Source organism: Hordeum vulgare, chromosome 5H (assembly GCF_904849725.1).
Source record: "Hordeum vulgare subsp. vulgare chromosome 5H, MorexV3_pseudomolecules_assembly, whole genome shotgun sequence".
In the NCBI taxonomy this organism is placed as follows: Eukaryota; Viridiplantae; Streptophyta; class Magnoliopsida; order Poales; family Poaceae; genus Hordeum; species Hordeum vulgare.
Window position 1 is genome coordinate 542348544 of NC_058522.1, and position 17615 is coordinate 542366158.

Consider the following 17615-nt stretch of genomic DNA (forward strand, 5'->3'; position numbering starts at 1 on the left):
AGAGGGAGAACGCCGACAGATGGAATTCTGACGTGAAAAAGCTACATCAAAGATACCTATTTTGTACATCTCCAAATGGGCTGAAACTTTAGGGAGATTTATTTTGGAATAAATGAAACATACTGGAGCAAAGAAGTACCAGAGGGGGCCTACCAGGCGCCCACTAGGCACTGGGGCGCGCAAGCCCCCCTGGCGCGACCTGGTGGTTAGTGCCCCCTGGCCCACCTCTGGCGACCATCTTGTGGTATAAATTCTCTGTTAACCCAAAAAAATCACGAGAGGACATTTAGGACGAAGCACTGCCGTCTCGAGGCGGAACCTGGGTAGGAGCACTTTTGCTCTCCGGCAGAGCGATTCCACCGGAGGAACTTCCATCCCGTAGGGGGAAATCAAAGCCATCATCATCACCAACAACCCTCTCATCTTGCGAGGCCAATCTTCATCAACATCTTCATCATCACCATCTCCTCTCAAAACTCTAGTTCATCTATTGTGCTCAATCTTGTACCGAAACCTCGGATTGGTACCTGGGGTGTGACTAATAGTGTTGATTACATCTTGTAGTTGATGCTTTATGGTTTACTTGACGGAAGATCATATGTTCAGATCCAACATGCTATTCAATACCTCTCTAATCATGTGCATGTTTATCACTTGTGAGTAGTTACTTTTGTTCTCGAGGCCACGAGAGAAGTCATGTTGCAAGTAGTCATGTGAAGTTGATATTCGTTCAATATTTTGATGATGTGAATGTTGTGATTCCCTTACTGGTGTTATGTGAACGTCGACTACATAAAACTTCACCATCTTTTGGGCCTAAGGGAATGCATTGTGGAGTAGCAATTAGATGATGTGTTGCGAGTGTGACAGAAACTTAAACCCCAGTTTATGCGCTAATTCGTAAGGGGTTGATTTGGATCCCTATGCTTAATATTATGGTTAGAATTTATTCTTAATACTTTTCTCGTAGTTGTGGATGTTTTTGGGAGGGTTAATCATAAGTGGGAGGTTTGTTCAAGTAAGAACAACACCCAAGCACAGGTCCACCCACATATCAAATTATCAAAGTACAGAATGCGAATTAACCCACCATGATGAAAGTGACTAGATGAAATTCTCGTGTGCCCTTAAGAACGCTTAAGGTTTGGGTCTTGCCCGTCACATCATTCTCCTAATGATGTGCCCGTTATCAAATGACAACTCATGTCCATGGCTAGGAAACCTTAGCATCTTCGATCAATGAGCTAGTCCAGCATAGGCATACTAGGGACACTTTGTTGTCTATGTATCCATACATGTATCCGAGTTTCCAATCAATACAATTATAGCATGGATAATAAATGATTATCATGAAAAAGGAAATATGATAATAACTACTTTATTATTGCCTCCAGGGCATATTTCCAACAGTGACACCAACAAAACTAAGAAAACCTAGCTAAGTTATACCATTTCCTTTGTGCATTCAACTTGAGCTTCTTGATAACAGTTATGTTTACCTCGATTTGGAATCCTTTTCTTGATCACGATCATTTGGTGAATACTCTTAATTTTCTTCCCCATATTGCAACATTAAAGCCTTCACTTAAGCACATATTCATATGTTCATTATCACCACATGGACTACAAGCTTCAGGCATATAATCTCATGATGCTTATCTTGAACTTGCACTTCTCAAACTTGATGACTATCACCATCTAATGTCATCTTCACGTGGGCTACTTAAAGAAATCAGTTGTTGCAAGTCCATGAGAAACACCTAACCCATACAGACATACCAAACACACAACACAGATTGGTCAATAAAAGCACAATTCATAATTCCTTACTCGTACCACTATATCACTTGATCCCATAAGGTACATTCTTCATGTTTGTGTGTTAACCATCTAGTATACAATCTTTGAGCTTAATCTTGGCAACCAACATATTTTCATGATCCACATTGGTCCCTTGAAATCCACACCAAACTCTTTATTTCACTTTATTGCTTCAATACTAGATTACAAAATAATCTTTCATGGTCACATCAAGTTTTACCATGAATATCATATTTGTCATCACTTGCTCTTCTAAATGCTCCATCACAACCTCTTGAGAGGCACATTTAATTCTCCACTTTTGTTGCTTGCATCAAGACTTGATCAACCAAAACCCACCACATGAGTTCGCTATGATCTTGTCTTGAAACAATAACTTGAGTTATTCTCTTTAATTACTCTCTCAAGTCCTTGATGCGTACAAGATCAAGCGTGTCAACCTTACAATCCCTCCAACGAACTCTATCTCAACATGGTTGGTTTAGACATTGAACTCAATTTTGATGGCTCGAATAGAGGTCTCCAAATACCAAATAGTATCATCACTAGATAGGATACCCTGGTGGCGCGAATTAACCCAACCAAGGATAACCCCGAGGACCCAGGGGTTAAGAGCCCGTAGCTCTTGTGTGTCCAGAGGTAAAACCATCTAAACCCCCGAGTCCCAAAATCCCAGATCCAGAGCTTCGGGGTATCCAGAGAAGGATACCATTGACCATAACATTTCCTTCTTCTTCGAAGACATATAACTTTGAACTTTTATTGCATTATTACCAAAGCCATCCAAAATCCTTCAAGCGTTGCCAATGGAAAATTTATTCATATAGAGAAAATGTACTTGATGCTCCATAGGATTTGCATTCAATACCAAAGCTCGGAGCATACCTATATCTTTATGGCATTCATCCTTGAACCCACCCAATATTCTTAAGACGCCAGCTATGAAAGCTTCCTTCAAGTATATCCCAATTAAACGTGAAGATTGTCTTGATCACCAAAAGCAAACATAGGGGTTACATGCATTTTTAAACTCGAGTACCTCATCCTTCCATGTCATCTTCTTCCTCTCAGCTCCTTCTCCCCCACATTGTTGAATTGGATGGCATGGGCGAAAATGTTTGAATGTATGATTTTTCACTCCATGTGTTTTCTCGGGTTTTGAATTGGATTCAAATATGGATTACTATAGTAATGAAGCCTAAGAGGTCACACTTGTGCATGAGTTACAAAAAATCCAAACCAAACATAGCATACACTTAAGAAAGATAAGTAAGACCATGCAAGCATACGAAAAAATGTATGAAGGTACCCAAGTTGTGTATGCACATTAAGAAAAAAGCCTTATGTTTTTTTTCATGTAATGTTGAATCACGGAAATTACATATTATATACACCACCATTCGGCTGAAGTGCACACAAGTGATGGAGGAAAACTTATAAGGACTTCACATGTTTTTAAATTGAGTTATGAGAGAATGAAGAAAACAAATCCACAATTTTACAATATTGATGGAGAGTTGTGGGCATGAGAATCATCCTATACATTTATGAACGAGAATATGTAACTTTGGTGCACACTCATCTTTTCAAACAATTAATCACAATCTTTCCGCTCTGTTGCAATCATCTTTCTTTTTTTTCTCTACTGGGTGGCGTAGGAGACTCCAGGCCCACATGTAAGCGCATGCACACTCCAGCCGTCCCGTCCGGCGGTCCAGCCTCACATCCCACCCTCCCCTCGAAAAAATTCCAAAAAGAAAGAAAAATGGAAAGGTAGTCGAGCGAAACCCTCCTCCCCTCCCCTCCCCCAACCCGATCTCCCTCTCCCTCGCCGTTCTCTAGTCCCAGGTCCCCTCCCCGTCGCCCCGGCCCCCAAAACCCTCGCGCCGGCCGCCGCATCCCTCCCCCGCTCGCCGTTGCCGCCGCCGCCGCCGCCGCGCGATGCCCTTGGGCATCTGATTCATGTCTCACCCCCACGCCTCCGCCCCCAAGCGGCCCTTCTCCTCCTCCTCGCCCTCCCCCGCCTCCCCCGCGCCGCCGCACATGAAGAAGGCCAAGCTCCCCGCCTCCTCCTCCTCCACCTCCTCCGCCGGGCCCACCGAGAAGAACGGCCTCCACCTCGACCCGGCCGCCGCCGCCGCCGTCCGCGGCGGTGGCCGCACCAACGGCGAGGAGGATGCGGAGATGCTGCTCGCCGACCAGGACGAGCTCCGCGCCCCCAACGCATCGGCCCCAGGGGGTGGCACGGCCAACCTCTTCCGGAAGAAGGCGACGCTCCCGCAGCCCCCTGCCACCGCCGCCACCCGCAAGCCCCTCCGCATCAAAATAGGTACCACCCCCCCTCCCCCAATGGATTTGTTCTGTAAGATATCATCCAGGGGATTGTAGATTTCTAGTGCCAATTGAAGGGTATCCTGTTATTTCTGTTGTTGAGTTCACTTGCTGACTAACTAACAACCATTTTACTTTGCGAACCTACGTGAGTTTAAATTCCTCTAGTAGCAAGAGACTGGCGGTGTCTCTCGGTTGTTCCCCACAAACGGACCACCAAGTTGTAACTTCACTAGTCTGTATTGGTTTTCCCTGATTGGCGTGCCTATGTATCTAGTTGCCCGCACCAATAAAATTAGCTAGATCTGTGTCTGTGATTTTGGGGAAAATTGTGGTTGCTAGGAGAACGTAAATCCTGTGAGCCAGTACCATGCTCGAGGGGCTCTGCACATGTCTATGTCATGTGAAGTATGCAATGATTGTTTGTATTTGATTCTTGCTTGATGTGAATGTATGACGACGAATTGATGCAGTAAATGCGTCTCTTATGTTGTTCTTGATGCATTTGAAGACCGAGTGTGGCTGGTTGATGCCTGCTTGGTTGTATATGAGCTGGCAGATTTGCTGCAGTAGATGTGGCCTTCTGTTGTTCTTGATGCACCTGAAGGGTGAATGTGACTGGATGATGCCTGCTTGGTTGTATCATACTATGTCAGCTGGCCTTCTAGCTAGATTCTACGTGCAACGCGGACACTCCCTTTAACATTAGTGGGCATGACTGCCAGCGTTCATTTGTAGCTATTCTTGGCATCTCCAGTATTCTCAAGAAGCATCGTGTCTTCTTCCTGTGCATTGAAATAAATTTTAACACTGCCTATCCAACCTTCAACCTTCTTTCTGTCCAGTATTCTCCACCATGGATTTTAGTGGTTCTTCAATCTCTGTTATTTTTCATCTTCTTTCTCAGATGTTCTTTCTGAGATGTTCTTTCTGCAACTTTAGTTCATATAAATGTCACATATTTAAAGTTGTAGTCTGATTTAGGCTTCCCGATGCAATACTTTTCTGTCTTGTCCAACCCCCCCTCCAAAATATAAGCTGTATTTTTTGTAATAGTGACCAAGATTATAGAAAGTTTTTTTTTTCAATATCTACAATATCAAATCAGTATCATCACATCCATCATAAAATAATTTTTCATATTCTATTTATTTGGTATTGGTGTGGGAGCTTCTAGCACTGGTTCTGCCCTTTAATTTATTTATTTGGCATTGTAGATGTTGATATTTCTTCTATAAACTTGGTAAAACATAGGAAAGCTTGACTTTGAAAAAACCAGTACACCTTTACTTTGGAATGGAGGGAGTATGTTATATCATCCATCTGCTTTTCATGTATAGGTCAGCCAAAATTGCCCAAAAACTTTGAGGAAGATACTTGGGCTATTTTGAAGGATGCCATTACAGCCATATTTCTCAAGCAGAAGCTTTCCTGCGATGTTGAGAAACTTTATCAGGTTATTCCTTGTTGTCTACCCCATAAGGTCTGATGCTCCCACATTAATTATTAAGCCTGTATTTTTTTTCTTCACAATAGGCTGCTGGTGATCTCTGTCTACACAAGCTAGGGGCAAATTTATACGAGCGAGTCAAGAAAGAATGTGAAATACATATATCAGCAAAAATCTCAGCATTAGTGGGTCAAAGTCCAGATCTGGTTGTATTTTTGTCGTTGGTCCAAAGAACATGGCAAGATTTTTGTGATCAGATGTTGATTATCCGTGGTATCGCTTTACTTCTTGATGTAAAATATGTCAAGAATGTTGCAAATCTTTGTTCAGTGTGGGATATGGGGTTGCAGCTGTTCCGCAAGCATATATCATTGTCTCCGGAGATTGAACACAAAACCGTCACTGGTCTTTTAAGATTGATTGAGAGCGAGAGGTACGCCTACACTTCTATTGCAACCTCTTGTGCTATATACAAATCGGGTATCAGAGGGGGGCTCTTGTGCTATATACAAATCTGGTATCAGTGTGTGTATGTGTGGAGATGAATTAGATGAACTACTAGAGACCTACACCTGCCATAGGTTCTCGTACATAACCAGATGTCTGTTGCTTTCAAATAAATCCGCAATGTTGCCAGCGTACATATATCTGAAATAGGATTCATCTTATATTTGATTGGTTCTGATTAACTTAACTTCAACTATAGTCAACTTAATAATATATTTATCATATACATACCATATGATTGTGTAGATAACTTTTTTGATGAATCCTAAGCAACAATCCTTTGTGTGATCATTAAATCCTACCATCACCCATTTGATTGGAATTTCTATTCTGTGAAATTTTTGGATCAGGCGAATGATTTGTATCATGGTTCACATTGCTACTAATGCAAGTGAAAAAACGCAAATGCTTAATGAGCATATGTTCAATACGTGAAAATTTCAGATTAACAAATGTGTGGCCTATACTTTTTTATTGTGATCCAAATTCATCTTAATATTAATGCGTAAAGGCTAAATATGGTTACTGAATGTATTATGTCTCGCTCATCGTGTTTTCATGTTTTGATTCACTTGGATTTTTTTCACTGCATCTGTTATATCCATGCTCATCAAATAAACTAACACCAGCCTGTGCAGGAATGTAATTGTCTTCTCTTTCCTATTTATAGAATCTGTGTTGAAATCCATTATTCTATTATATGTAACGGGGATTATGAACATGAAGGATCACTGCAATTAAAATTTCATTTCAATTTATTTTATGTTTCCTTGGAAAACTGTTTATTCAAAGATTATTCTTTCCTGATCAGGCTTGGTGAAGCAATAGATAAGACATTGCTTAGTCATCTTCTGAAGATGTTTACTGATCTTGGAATGTATTCCGAGACATTCGAAAAGCCCTTTCTTGAATGCACCTCTGAGTTTTATGCTACTGAAGGTGTCAAATATTTGCAGCAGTCTGATATTCCAGATTATCTAAAGCATGCGGAGGTAATGATTGGTTTCTTTTTTTCTCCATGTACTTTGTTCATACTGAACCATGAAAGTCAGGTATAGCTTGCAACTGATGGCATTGCATGCGAGTTAATGCAGTCAAGGTTGCAAGAAGAACACGATAGGTGCATTCTGTATTTGGAAGCTAACACGAGGAAGCCACTTATAGCAACTACAGAAAAACAATTGCTACAGCGACACACATCCGCAATTATTGAGAAGGTGAGCATCTGCTTTTAGAATCTTAAGACCTTTTTTGTGGCAAGTAGCCTGAACAAGCATGGTAGAACAGTATTCTTGTTGGCTATAAGACCGATAAACCAATAAGGATGTTCACTTTCTCAGTATTATTTTTATCATGTAACTAATTTATTTTAGCTGTTGCTCCACTTATGAATCTTTTTGTGTTTCTCGGCGTTTATGTGTGGGGTCTCAGGGATTTACAGTTCTTATGGAAGCAAATCGTGTAACGGACCTGTCAAGGATGTACACACTTTTTCAGAGGGTTGATGCCATTGAGATGCTAAAGCAAGCACTTAGTTTATATATCCGAGGCACTGGCCAGGGCATTATCATGGATGAAGAGAAAGACAAAGATCTGGTTCCCTTTCTTCTGGAATTTAAAGCATCCCTTGACAAAATATTGGAAGAAAGTTTTGCCAAAAATGAGGCTTTCTCCAATACTATAAAGGAGTCATTCGAGCATCTTATCAATCTACGCCAGGTGGGCCAGATTTTGCCATTCTGCTTCATTATATGTATTTCTTTTTGTTGAGTACTAAGTGGTATCTTGTCATGCATATAGTTTGATGTAGTAGTTCTTTTTCTTTATTTTTATTGTTTGTTGGTCAAATGTTTATTACTCTCTCCAATCATCATGGGAAGTTGTGGTCAGCATTTTCTTCTCTCTCATAACTATTACTATACGGTTGGGTTCTTGTATGAAAATTGTTCGATGAAATTTGCAATAAATAATGTTTTCTTATATACGTCTTCAATTTTTACAGAAGTAGTAAAATACTGATAAGAAATTGATGGTAAAATTGTATCTCAAACTGAACATCAAGCATAAAAAATCTTTGACAGGAGGGCGTAGTAGCATAGACTTAAAAGACTGTCATCAAGAATTGTGCTCAGTAACCCTGTCGCCAGATATTGGTTGTTATCCGCTGTCAAACATTTGAAACATTGGTAGGTTAATGTATGTAAAATATGTAGTAACCCATATGAAAATAATGCTATTTCATTCATCTTGAAAAAAGATGCTTCCAGATCATTCTAATTTTGCTAATATATTATCATTACGGATAAATTATGGATATAGTGATGTGTTAGTAACTTTTTTTTAGATGGGAGTGTTGTTACACATACAATGCTCTCCCGCACTGCAGCACTTTGTACAAGGCAAAATGGAGCTCCATGGGGTATCTGTTCTTTAATGCAGTGTCACAATGTTTGTGTGCTCTCTTTCCTGTCATATCTTCTCTTTTGTGGCTTGCTAAATCCTACAGTTACTTAATTTAGAAATATGGGTCATACTTTTAGTCTTGTACAGCGCTTTATGTTTCAAGTCCTGGAAACAGCCTCCTGCAGAAGACCCAAAGTGGTCGCTCCCTTCCATGGACCGTGCGCAAGCGGGAGCAACGTGCACCGGGCTGCCCTTTTTTTTCCAGTCAGTCGTGAGATTTCATAGGCATAAAGCATGATTCTGGATTTTATGCGGTGCATCATTTTGATGCACGTGTTCTTTCATCACATTGTTAACTGGGTAAAATTGTATGTTGGTCTTGACTCTTGAGTACCCAAATTAGTGTACTTACAATTTCCGTCTGCTATGTTTCTTCTCAAAAGATTAAGGCTGACAGCTTGTCCCCTAACAACAGAATCGACCGGCTGAATTGATTGCAAAGTTTCTCGATGAGAAACTTCGAGCTGGAAATAAAGGTACTTCAGAAGAAGAATTGGAGGGAATACTCGACAAAGTTTTGGTTCTGTTCCGATTTATACAAGTAAGTCTCTGAGCAATTTGATGCAATTATATCCATGGAACTGGTTGGGCTGAGCATGACTGAAAGCACATTCATATCAATTGACGAAAAATGTAGAGATCATCCCAGTTTCTTTTGACACACATGTCTTCAGAACATATCTTAACTAGGCCGCAGTCTGATGAGCTAGGAGCTCAGAAGATATCTAAGATGCAACATGTACAAATCGATACCTAAATGAGTTTAAGCCCTACCCTCAAAGGTGCTATAATTGAGCCTTCCCAGGCAGGGTGCTTCTAAGCCAAATTCCCAGATGGCCCATAACGTACATTACAGAGCTAGTAAGAGAAGCTAAGGCCCTAAAACTACTAGTACATAATGTGATACTCACTGCACAGAACTGTTAACTGAGAATTAAATGTAACAAATCTAAATGTACATCCCTTTATTCTGTAGTGTAAATAATAGCAGTGTATTTTCATCATGGACAGGGAAAAGATGTATTTGAGGCATTCTACAAGAAGGATCTAGCTAAGAGGTTGCTGTTGGGAAAGAGTGCATCAATAGATGCTGAGAAATCAATGATTACAAAGGTAATAATTTCATTTCCGAGGGTTAAGCTACTATTTTACATGTGATCCAAATTATAATGATATATTTAAGCAACATGTTGCTGTTTGCAGCTTAAAACTGAGTGCGGAAGTCAATTTACCAACAAACTGGAGGGAATGTTCAAGGTAGCGTACTTTTTGTTTACTGATGATTCTCTTGTATCCTGTCTTCTCATGCTTGCTTATATACTACTCCCTCCGTCCCAAAATAAGTGTCTTAACTTTATACTAGCTCTAGTACAAAGTTATACTAAACTTGAGACACTTATTTTGGGACGGAGGGAGTATATCCATTTATACTATATATAATCATTTCTTCATATCTCAATTTGGTTCACAGGACATTGAATTATCCAAAGAAATAAATGATTCTTTCAAGCAATCATCTCAGGCAAGGACAAAGCTTCCAACTGGCATTGAAATGAGTGTACATGTGCTTACAACGGGGTAAGTAACCTTTGTCCTCACATTTACATGCATTCTAAGAAGCATATTCCATTGATATGACAGTTGTCTAAGTTTGAAGTCTGAAACTGTTACTTGTACGGGCTTTATTATAAGAAGAGCATGTAACTGGTATATGGATTAGTGTTACCATTTGCGGAGCATTAACATGCACTCATCGATGCTGTCTTGTTCATATATATGCGTTTCTGATAAATCTGTTGAATTGCAGCTACTGGCCGACATATCCACCGATGGATGTGAAGCTCCCACATGAACTCAATGTCTATCAGGTTAGTCTGGGCTGACTTGAAATGGTTGCAGCAAATTTGATGTCTGTTTTTAAACCCTTCTCTTTGACAGGATATATTTAAAGAGTTCTATTTGAGCAAGTACAGTGGAAGGCGTCTAATGTGGCAGAATTCTTTGGGTCATTGCGTATTAAAAGTAGAGTTCCCCAAAGGTAGAAAGGAACTCGCAGTGTCATTATTTCAGGTTGGATTATTGCCCCCCCCCCTCCTCATGGTTTATCATAATGGTAATTATCTGAGAGCAATAACTAAACTCTGATTTTATTCCTTCTATTAGAGTGTAGTCCTGATGTTGTTCAACGATGCACAAAAGCTAAGCTTTGTCGACATAAAGGAGTCGACTGGTATCGAGGATAAAGAATTGAGAAGAACACTGCAGTCACTTGCATGTGGCAAAGTTAGGGTTCTCCAAAAGGTGTGACTCTTTGGTTTATCTTTGACAAATTTTCAGCATGCAGCTTGGCTAATCATCATTTGTGTTTCAGACACCAAAAGGACGAGATATAGATGATAAGGACGAATTCGTATTTAATGAAGATTTTAGTGCTCCCCTTTATCGCATAAAGGTATATTTCCCCTTAATTTTCTTTGGATGAGAAGGGCAGCTTCAGATGCCATCGAGTTTAAGTGTTTAACTAAGGCGCTGTTCTGCATTTGCAGGTGAATGCAATTCAGATGAAGGAAACAGTAGAAGAAAACACAAGCACCACTGAGAGAGTATTTCAAGATCGTCAGTATCAGGTGACTGAACTTGCATTTTTTCTTTTGGAATTATCCCTGTAAGACTAGTAGTTGCATGGTGGATGTAGCTATTATGCTCTACATTTGCTTGCTCTGCTGATATTATGCTTTATTTATTGTTTATGGTAGAAAAGTTAGTCCTCTGTATACAAAACAATTATAAAAATCTTTCTGTAGAAATCTTTGCCAGCCATGTCTTTGATGTCTTACAATCTCATAGTATAACCTGACCTGGTTCTCTTTATATGCAGGTTGATGCGGCCATAGTTCGAATTATGAAGACGAGGAAAACACTCAGCCACACCCTTCTAATAACTGAGCTTTTCCAGCAGGTAACACACGGAGTGATTGACATGATTTTTCTGCACCCTTTCCCCTGCCCAGCAATTTGACATAGTATCTGGTCTCCATTTTCCCCCTTTCAGCTGAAGTTCCCTATTAAGCCAGCGGATATGAAGAAGAGAATAGAGAGCCTGATCGACAGGGAGTACCTGGAGAGAGACCGGAGTAACCCCCAGATATACAATTATCTGGCTTGACAGCAGCATTTCCGTGAAAGAGATGTCATGTTAATTTTATTTTATTGTCAGAAACACACTGTAAAGTAATTGCGTATTGCTGTTCCTTTGTTCTCTCTCTGGGAGTTGTAGCAGTTGCAACGTTTCTGTATACAAATGAGTTTTGAATATGAATGTTTGGCATCATGAGTGCATGCATCCTTACATTTGTGATATTTATCTCTATTATTCCCCATGTCATGCATTTACGGTGAGAACAAAAAGAGAAAGAGAAAAAATCACAGCGAGAACAAAATGAGTAGCAAGTGGAAAAAATCGCAGGGAGAACAAACTGAAATTGATGTAAGAGCCTAACCTGAAATTCCAAACTATTTTGATTTATGTAAAAACTCATTCTCGTGAAAAAAACATGAAATTGTTGAGAAGCAAGGAGAAATAATTAAGAAAAGAGGATAATAAAAGAAAAAAGTGTGGCATTCTCGTGAAAAAACATGACATTGTTGAGGACCAAGTTTTTTTTTCTATTTTTTTTAAGGAAAGATGGTAGTAAAAGAAAAAATGACAACCCAGGCCTCATGCTTGGCTCTGATCATATATAGAACTGCAGCCACTTTATGTTTTGGTTTCATCCCTGGAGACCTTTAAAATTGTTGAGGAGGAAGGAAATTTTTAAGAAAAGAGGATAATAAAAGAAAAGGTGTGGCTAGAGGGTATTACATTATAAAATTGTCTAGGAGCAAGGATTTTTTTTTAAGAAAATAGGACTTCTGTATTAAAAAAACATCATGAAACTGTTGAGGAGCAAAGATTTTTTTTTAAAGAAAATAGGACAATATAATAAAAGTGCAACAGGAGAGAATCGAACCCCGGATCTCACGGATAAGGGGAGGAATAAGCACAGACCAATTAACCACGAGAACATGCCGAGGACTTGGTGTGCGAACAGACCACGGGTCTTAATATACCTATGCAAACCTCAAATTCAAAATCCTTAGGAAGGCGGCGGCTGGCAACGGTGACGGCCACGGCGAGCAATTCCACTTCAAAATTCAAAAGCCTCGCCACGGAAGCGCGACTCGCTCGGCACCGCAGTTCGCCTCCAATCCCAATCGCGGCCGTGTTGCATCGGCCGCACCGGTGGGATTCCGCTCCCAATCGCGCGCCTATCGGGGCTGGCTGTGTTGCGTCGGCCGCACCGGCGAGGCGGGGCGAGCTTGCTGCGGCCTCGCCCAGCGATGCCAGGAGGTGGGACCGCTTCGAGTGCGCTCCGCGGCTTGCTCCTCCTCTCCGCCCCCTCCCTTCCTTCTCCTCTTCATGCCTTCCCCGCCAGCTGGCGTCTGTTACGGCCTCGCCCCCCCTCCCCGTCCCGGTATAAGTACCGGGCTCCTGCAGCGCCGGCGAGCGCAACCGCCTTATTCTATTCTTCATCTTACTCTTCTCTCATCCCTTCCAATCCCGCCTCCGCACCTCCGCGATCGAGCTCGCCGCCCGCTCCTACCGGCTCTTCGTCCGCCTGGTGACGGACGGGATCGACTACCACACGATCAGGACTATGTGGCAGCGCGTCCAGCACGAGAAGCAGCGTCGCGAGCGCCAGAGGAGGGAGCCGCGGCCGCGGCCGCTTCCGTACGTCGACCCCGAGGACCCCGGCGAGGCGACGAGCGTCACCATCCCCCGCGCACCACCCTTCTCAGCCCACGAGCCTGGGTGAGTCCGAATCCCAGCTCTATGTGCATTGGACTGCAATGCGGGAGGAATTGGGTTTCGGGTTCGATACAATCGATCGTTGCTTCTAGTGACGAATCGGGGCTGCATTGAACTTGCAGCACTGCAGCCGGGGTGTTGCGCATCCGCCGCTGGGTGCTTCTCGGCCCGCTCGCCAGAGTTGGGGAGAGCACTGGCTTCGGAGGGCGCGCTGACTTCGACATCAGCTACCACGCTCCCCCGGGACTGTCCACCCTGCACCTGAGTTCGTCGGTTGCAGATGTCCGTGCCTCGTATGATCTTGCATCCTTCGACGGCGACGGTGGCCTGATCCTCCTTCGCGTCAGGTACGCCGACCCCGACCGCGTGCCTACCCTGTCGTACGTGCTCTGCGACACTGCGACACGCAGGGCCACGCCGGTGACCACTTCATTCGCGCCGCACCCGCAACGCCCCGGCCGCGTGGGTGTCATTCGCTGCGCTAACAGCGTCATGCTGGCCGAGCTGGAGGAGGGGCACGGCGAGTTCAGGCTCCGGGTGATAGTCTTCCCCGACCCGGCGGAGCCGTTCGTCCAAGAGGCGCTGGTACCGATTCCAGAGGGAGCTCCTCACCCTTGGGGCAGCCATGCCGTTCTGACGCATGGCGCGTGCATCTACTTCATTGATCAGACGACGGGATTGCTCAGGTTTGTCGTTTGACCCCAACGCTCCCGCTACCCTCAAGTTAACTTGACGTAGAGCGCAATGATTCCCTTTTGTGGAGAATGCTCAGGTTCAATCCCGACGATCCTGAGACCCTCCTCCTCATCCCCTTCCCGGAGGCGCCGGCTGGACAGCAACATGCGCGCTACGTGGGCTTGACGGACGGGGTCATGATGTTGGCCGAGGTCGACCAGGGGAGTCACCTCCGCATCTGGGCTTTCTCAGGGCAGTGGGAGCAGCGTCATCTGGTGATCCCACTCCCGGTTTGTCATCGGTTCGGCTTCCCACACCCTATCGACCCCAAGACGGTGTACCTCATCACCACCACCGGCATAGGCCAGAGGTTGCTTGTCCGCGCACATCTGGAGACTGGCGCGTGCAGAGTGGAGGGTCAGATCCCAGGCTTCAGCGCGTCCCACTCCCGCCTCATCGCCATGGAGTGGCGCTAGTTCCTCGCCCCGCCGCAAGCGACCGAACGTTCTTCCGGTTTCCACTATTCCTGTTTGATCGAACTCTAGCTCGTCAATCCTTCCCGATCGTTGGCAGACTCCAGCCTGTTTAGTTGTTGTTTGTTTGGTGAGTGCGGAATCTGCTTGCTTGGTACATTTACATGCGTGCAGCTTTAGATGCAGGTCAGAACCGTCAGAACATTATGCTCAATAACCAATCGGATGATGCCATGATGCTTGATAGTTCATTTTTTCTTTGCAAAAACATATCCGATCATTCCATCAAACACCTTGCACGCATGTCTCGCGCAGCCCAGCCCCATGCTTGTCTTGCCGCCATGCCTCACCCCTCCGCATCAGGTCGCGACACCGTGCTCCGGCACCTCTGCAAAGCTCCCTGGCACCCGCTCCTGCCACAACTCAGCTCCACCCCGAGGTCGATTTCTCTCCATGGCCTTTCCCGGCGTCTCAATCCACCTCTGTATTAGAGAAGGCTAGCCGGGAACTTCACCGTCTCCGGGGATCAGCACCCTGTCCAACTCTTCCTGCACCCAAGCAGCCACCGCCCACAGGATCCTCATCCATCAACCTCGGTGGAAGCAGGCGAGCGGGGGTCTTTCGCTCTTCGCGGGATAGAATTTTGCGGAAAAAATACTCTGCATTTGGCACGTTTCCAGTCTTTTTTATCTGAACCCTGGAGCGGGTCAACTGGTCAAAGAGTATGCCAGTCGACAGAATACATAGCAATAAACAGTTTTGCTAGAGCTCGTCAGTACATTTCACCCACGATTCTTCTAATCAGTCCCTCATAGATCGACCTCCAAATTGGATGGATTGCTTCCCACCCCAAATCATACTAGATTAACATTAGTGTATTAACTGGCTTGTACTTCAGGTCCAGTATTCTTACACTTAGGGAATTGAGATCTTGTATCCGTCTTCATCCTTGCCTTAGTATATATAAGAAAGCTAAATTGAATAATTCGATTTTTTTATGGAATTTTTGACAGTGGATGACACTTCTGGTTTGGGTCTTTTTAATATACTTCTTGATGCAATTGAGTATTTTGGCTTAAATATTAATAATGTAAGGGGTCAAGGGTACGATAACGATTCCAACATGAAAGGAAACAAACAAAGGGTACAAAGTCGTTTATTTGAATCCCCCCCCCCCAAGAACTCTATATATGCCATGTGCGTGTCATAACCTCAATCTTACTTTGTGTTATCTCGCAAGTTCTTGTAGTAAAGCTATATCCTTCTTTGGAATTATGCAACAAATTTATGTTTTATTTTCAAGTTCCACTAAAAGATGGAAAGTTTTACTCGATCATATTCCTAGTTTAACCATGAAAGGTTTGTCTAATACTCGATGGAAGAGTCGAATCAAAAGTGTGAAGGCTATTAGATATCAAGCTCCACAATTAAGGCTAGCTTTGTCCGAGTTATGTAAACTTTGTGATGATGCCAAGTCAAAAGTGACGCACAAAAATTATTTGGTGCACTTGGTAGTTTTGAGTTTTACTTGGCATGATGTATTATTTGCTGTAAACATGGCGAGCAAGAAGTTGCAGTCTGCATCTATGTGTTTCGACTCATGTAATGCAATTTTTTGATAAGTACAGAGATGAAGGATTTGCATCTTGTTTGACTATTGCCAAAGGTCTTGCAATTGATATGGGCATAGAACCATCATTTCCAATAGAATGTAATGTTACTAGGAAGAAATAGTTTGATGAACCTGATAACGATGAAGCAGTTCTAAAAGCTGAGAAGGCGTTCAAAGTTGATTACTTCTTAGTTGTTGTTGATATTGCAAAGCTCTCTATGAGAACTAGATTCAAAGAACTCAAAGTGTTCAAAAGTATATTTGGCTTCTTACTTAGCTCAAAAGGCATGAAGTTATTGGATGATGTCGAACTACGCAAATGTTGTGCTAAGTTCGTAGAAACATTTTCACGAAATGGTTCATGCGATGTTGAGTCAAATGGTCATTTTTCTGAATTAAGACTGCTGCAAATGACTTTACCGGAATCAGATTTGCCATTTTATGCTATGGAGATTTTTGAGTTTGTTAGTGATATTGACTGTTTTCCAAATGTTTCAATTGCTTATCGAATTTCGTTCACTGTACCAATGACCGTAGCATCAACCGAGCGTAGCTTTTTCCAAGTTGAAATTGTTAAAGAACTACTTGAGGTCAACAATGTCACAAGAAAGATTAAATGGTCTTGCTACTTTATGTATTGAGAAAGATAAGTTGAATGAAATAAATGTTGATGCAATAATCGATGACTTTGCTTCTAGAAGTGTTAGAAGAATTTCCAAGTTCTAGTATAGACATGGAATGCTCAGTTTGCTTTACTATGCCTTGAGCACGAATGTTTGGAGGAATTGAGTTACTATCCGGGTGAAGAATTTTGGAGTGAAGAACATGGCCGACTCAGGAGGATCCGGAAACAAATGCAAGTTCATGCCTACCTTTGTACATGATGGTAACACAAAAGATCTAGGGATTTTTATTTTTGTGCCCCTGGTTCCTTAGCTCTACTCATTCATCCCCACTCTGTTAACTTTTGCTCACTTTTCCCCACTCCCTTGCCCGAAACCCTGAGAACAGGTTATAACGGACGTTGCCGTCGGGTCAATGCCTTTGACTGTTAGCTGACGAGTGGGGCCGCGTATACGTGGGCGCATGCGAGACCGTGGTCGTGGGGTAGCACGTGTCCATGGACATGCCCGAAACGTCCCATCATATAAAGAGGGCAACCACCTCCATCGCCCCTACCATTTCCCCCAAATCCCCTCCCTGCCGCATCGCCTTCCTCTCCCCCACCGGCGTCGTCTCGCTCTCCTCCACTGACTCCACGGCACCGCCTCGCTGTCCCCCACCGCATCCTCTTCCTCACCTTCATCGCCTCCATCTGTAAGATGGCGGAAGCTCATGGCGACGCCGGCGCAGCGGCCGGACATGTAGTGGAGTTGCAGGGCGCGGTGACCGCGAATGAAGTGAAGGATGTTGGTGGCATCCACGGCGGTGCGG

The 17615-nt window shown here is 43.3% G+C and overlaps 1 protein-coding gene across 1 annotated transcript; it reads left to right on the forward strand.

Moving 5' to 3' along the window:
• Positions 1-3582: 3582 nt before the first annotated feature.
• LOC123452590 (cullin-4) lies at positions 3583-11921 on the forward strand. Its single transcript, XM_045129265.1, has 17 exons — positions 3583-4150; positions 5493-5608; positions 5689-6035; positions 6921-7101; positions 7204-7326; positions 7541-7828; positions 8988-9113; positions 9584-9685; positions 9776-9829; positions 10044-10150; positions 10380-10440; positions 10511-10642; positions 10736-10873; positions 10944-11024; positions 11119-11199; positions 11451-11531; positions 11625-11921. The coding sequence occupies exons 1-17, from the start codon at positions 3784-3786 to the stop codon at positions 11736-11738; spliced, it is 2499 nt and encodes an 832-aa protein (XP_044985200.1). The 5' UTR covers positions 3583-3783; the 3' UTR covers positions 11739-11921.
• The last annotated feature ends 5694 nt before the right edge of the window (positions 11922-17615 follow it).

What these genes read in the sequence shown, in the direction of transcription:
- LOC123452590 (XM_045129265.1), top strand. Translation starts at nt 3,784, where the DNA reads ATGTCTCACCCCCACGCCTCCGCCCCCAAGCGGCCCTTCTCCTCCTCC. An exon ending in GTACATGTGCTTACAACGGG is followed by an intron (nt 10,151 to 10,379) that starts GTAAGTAACCTT and finishes GTTGAATTGCAG; the next exon opens with CTACTGGCCGACATATCCAC. An exon ending in CTCCCCTTTATCGCATAAAG is followed by an intron (nt 11,025 to 11,118) that starts GTATATTTCCCC and finishes CTGCATTTGCAG; the next exon opens with GTGAATGCAATTCAGATGAA.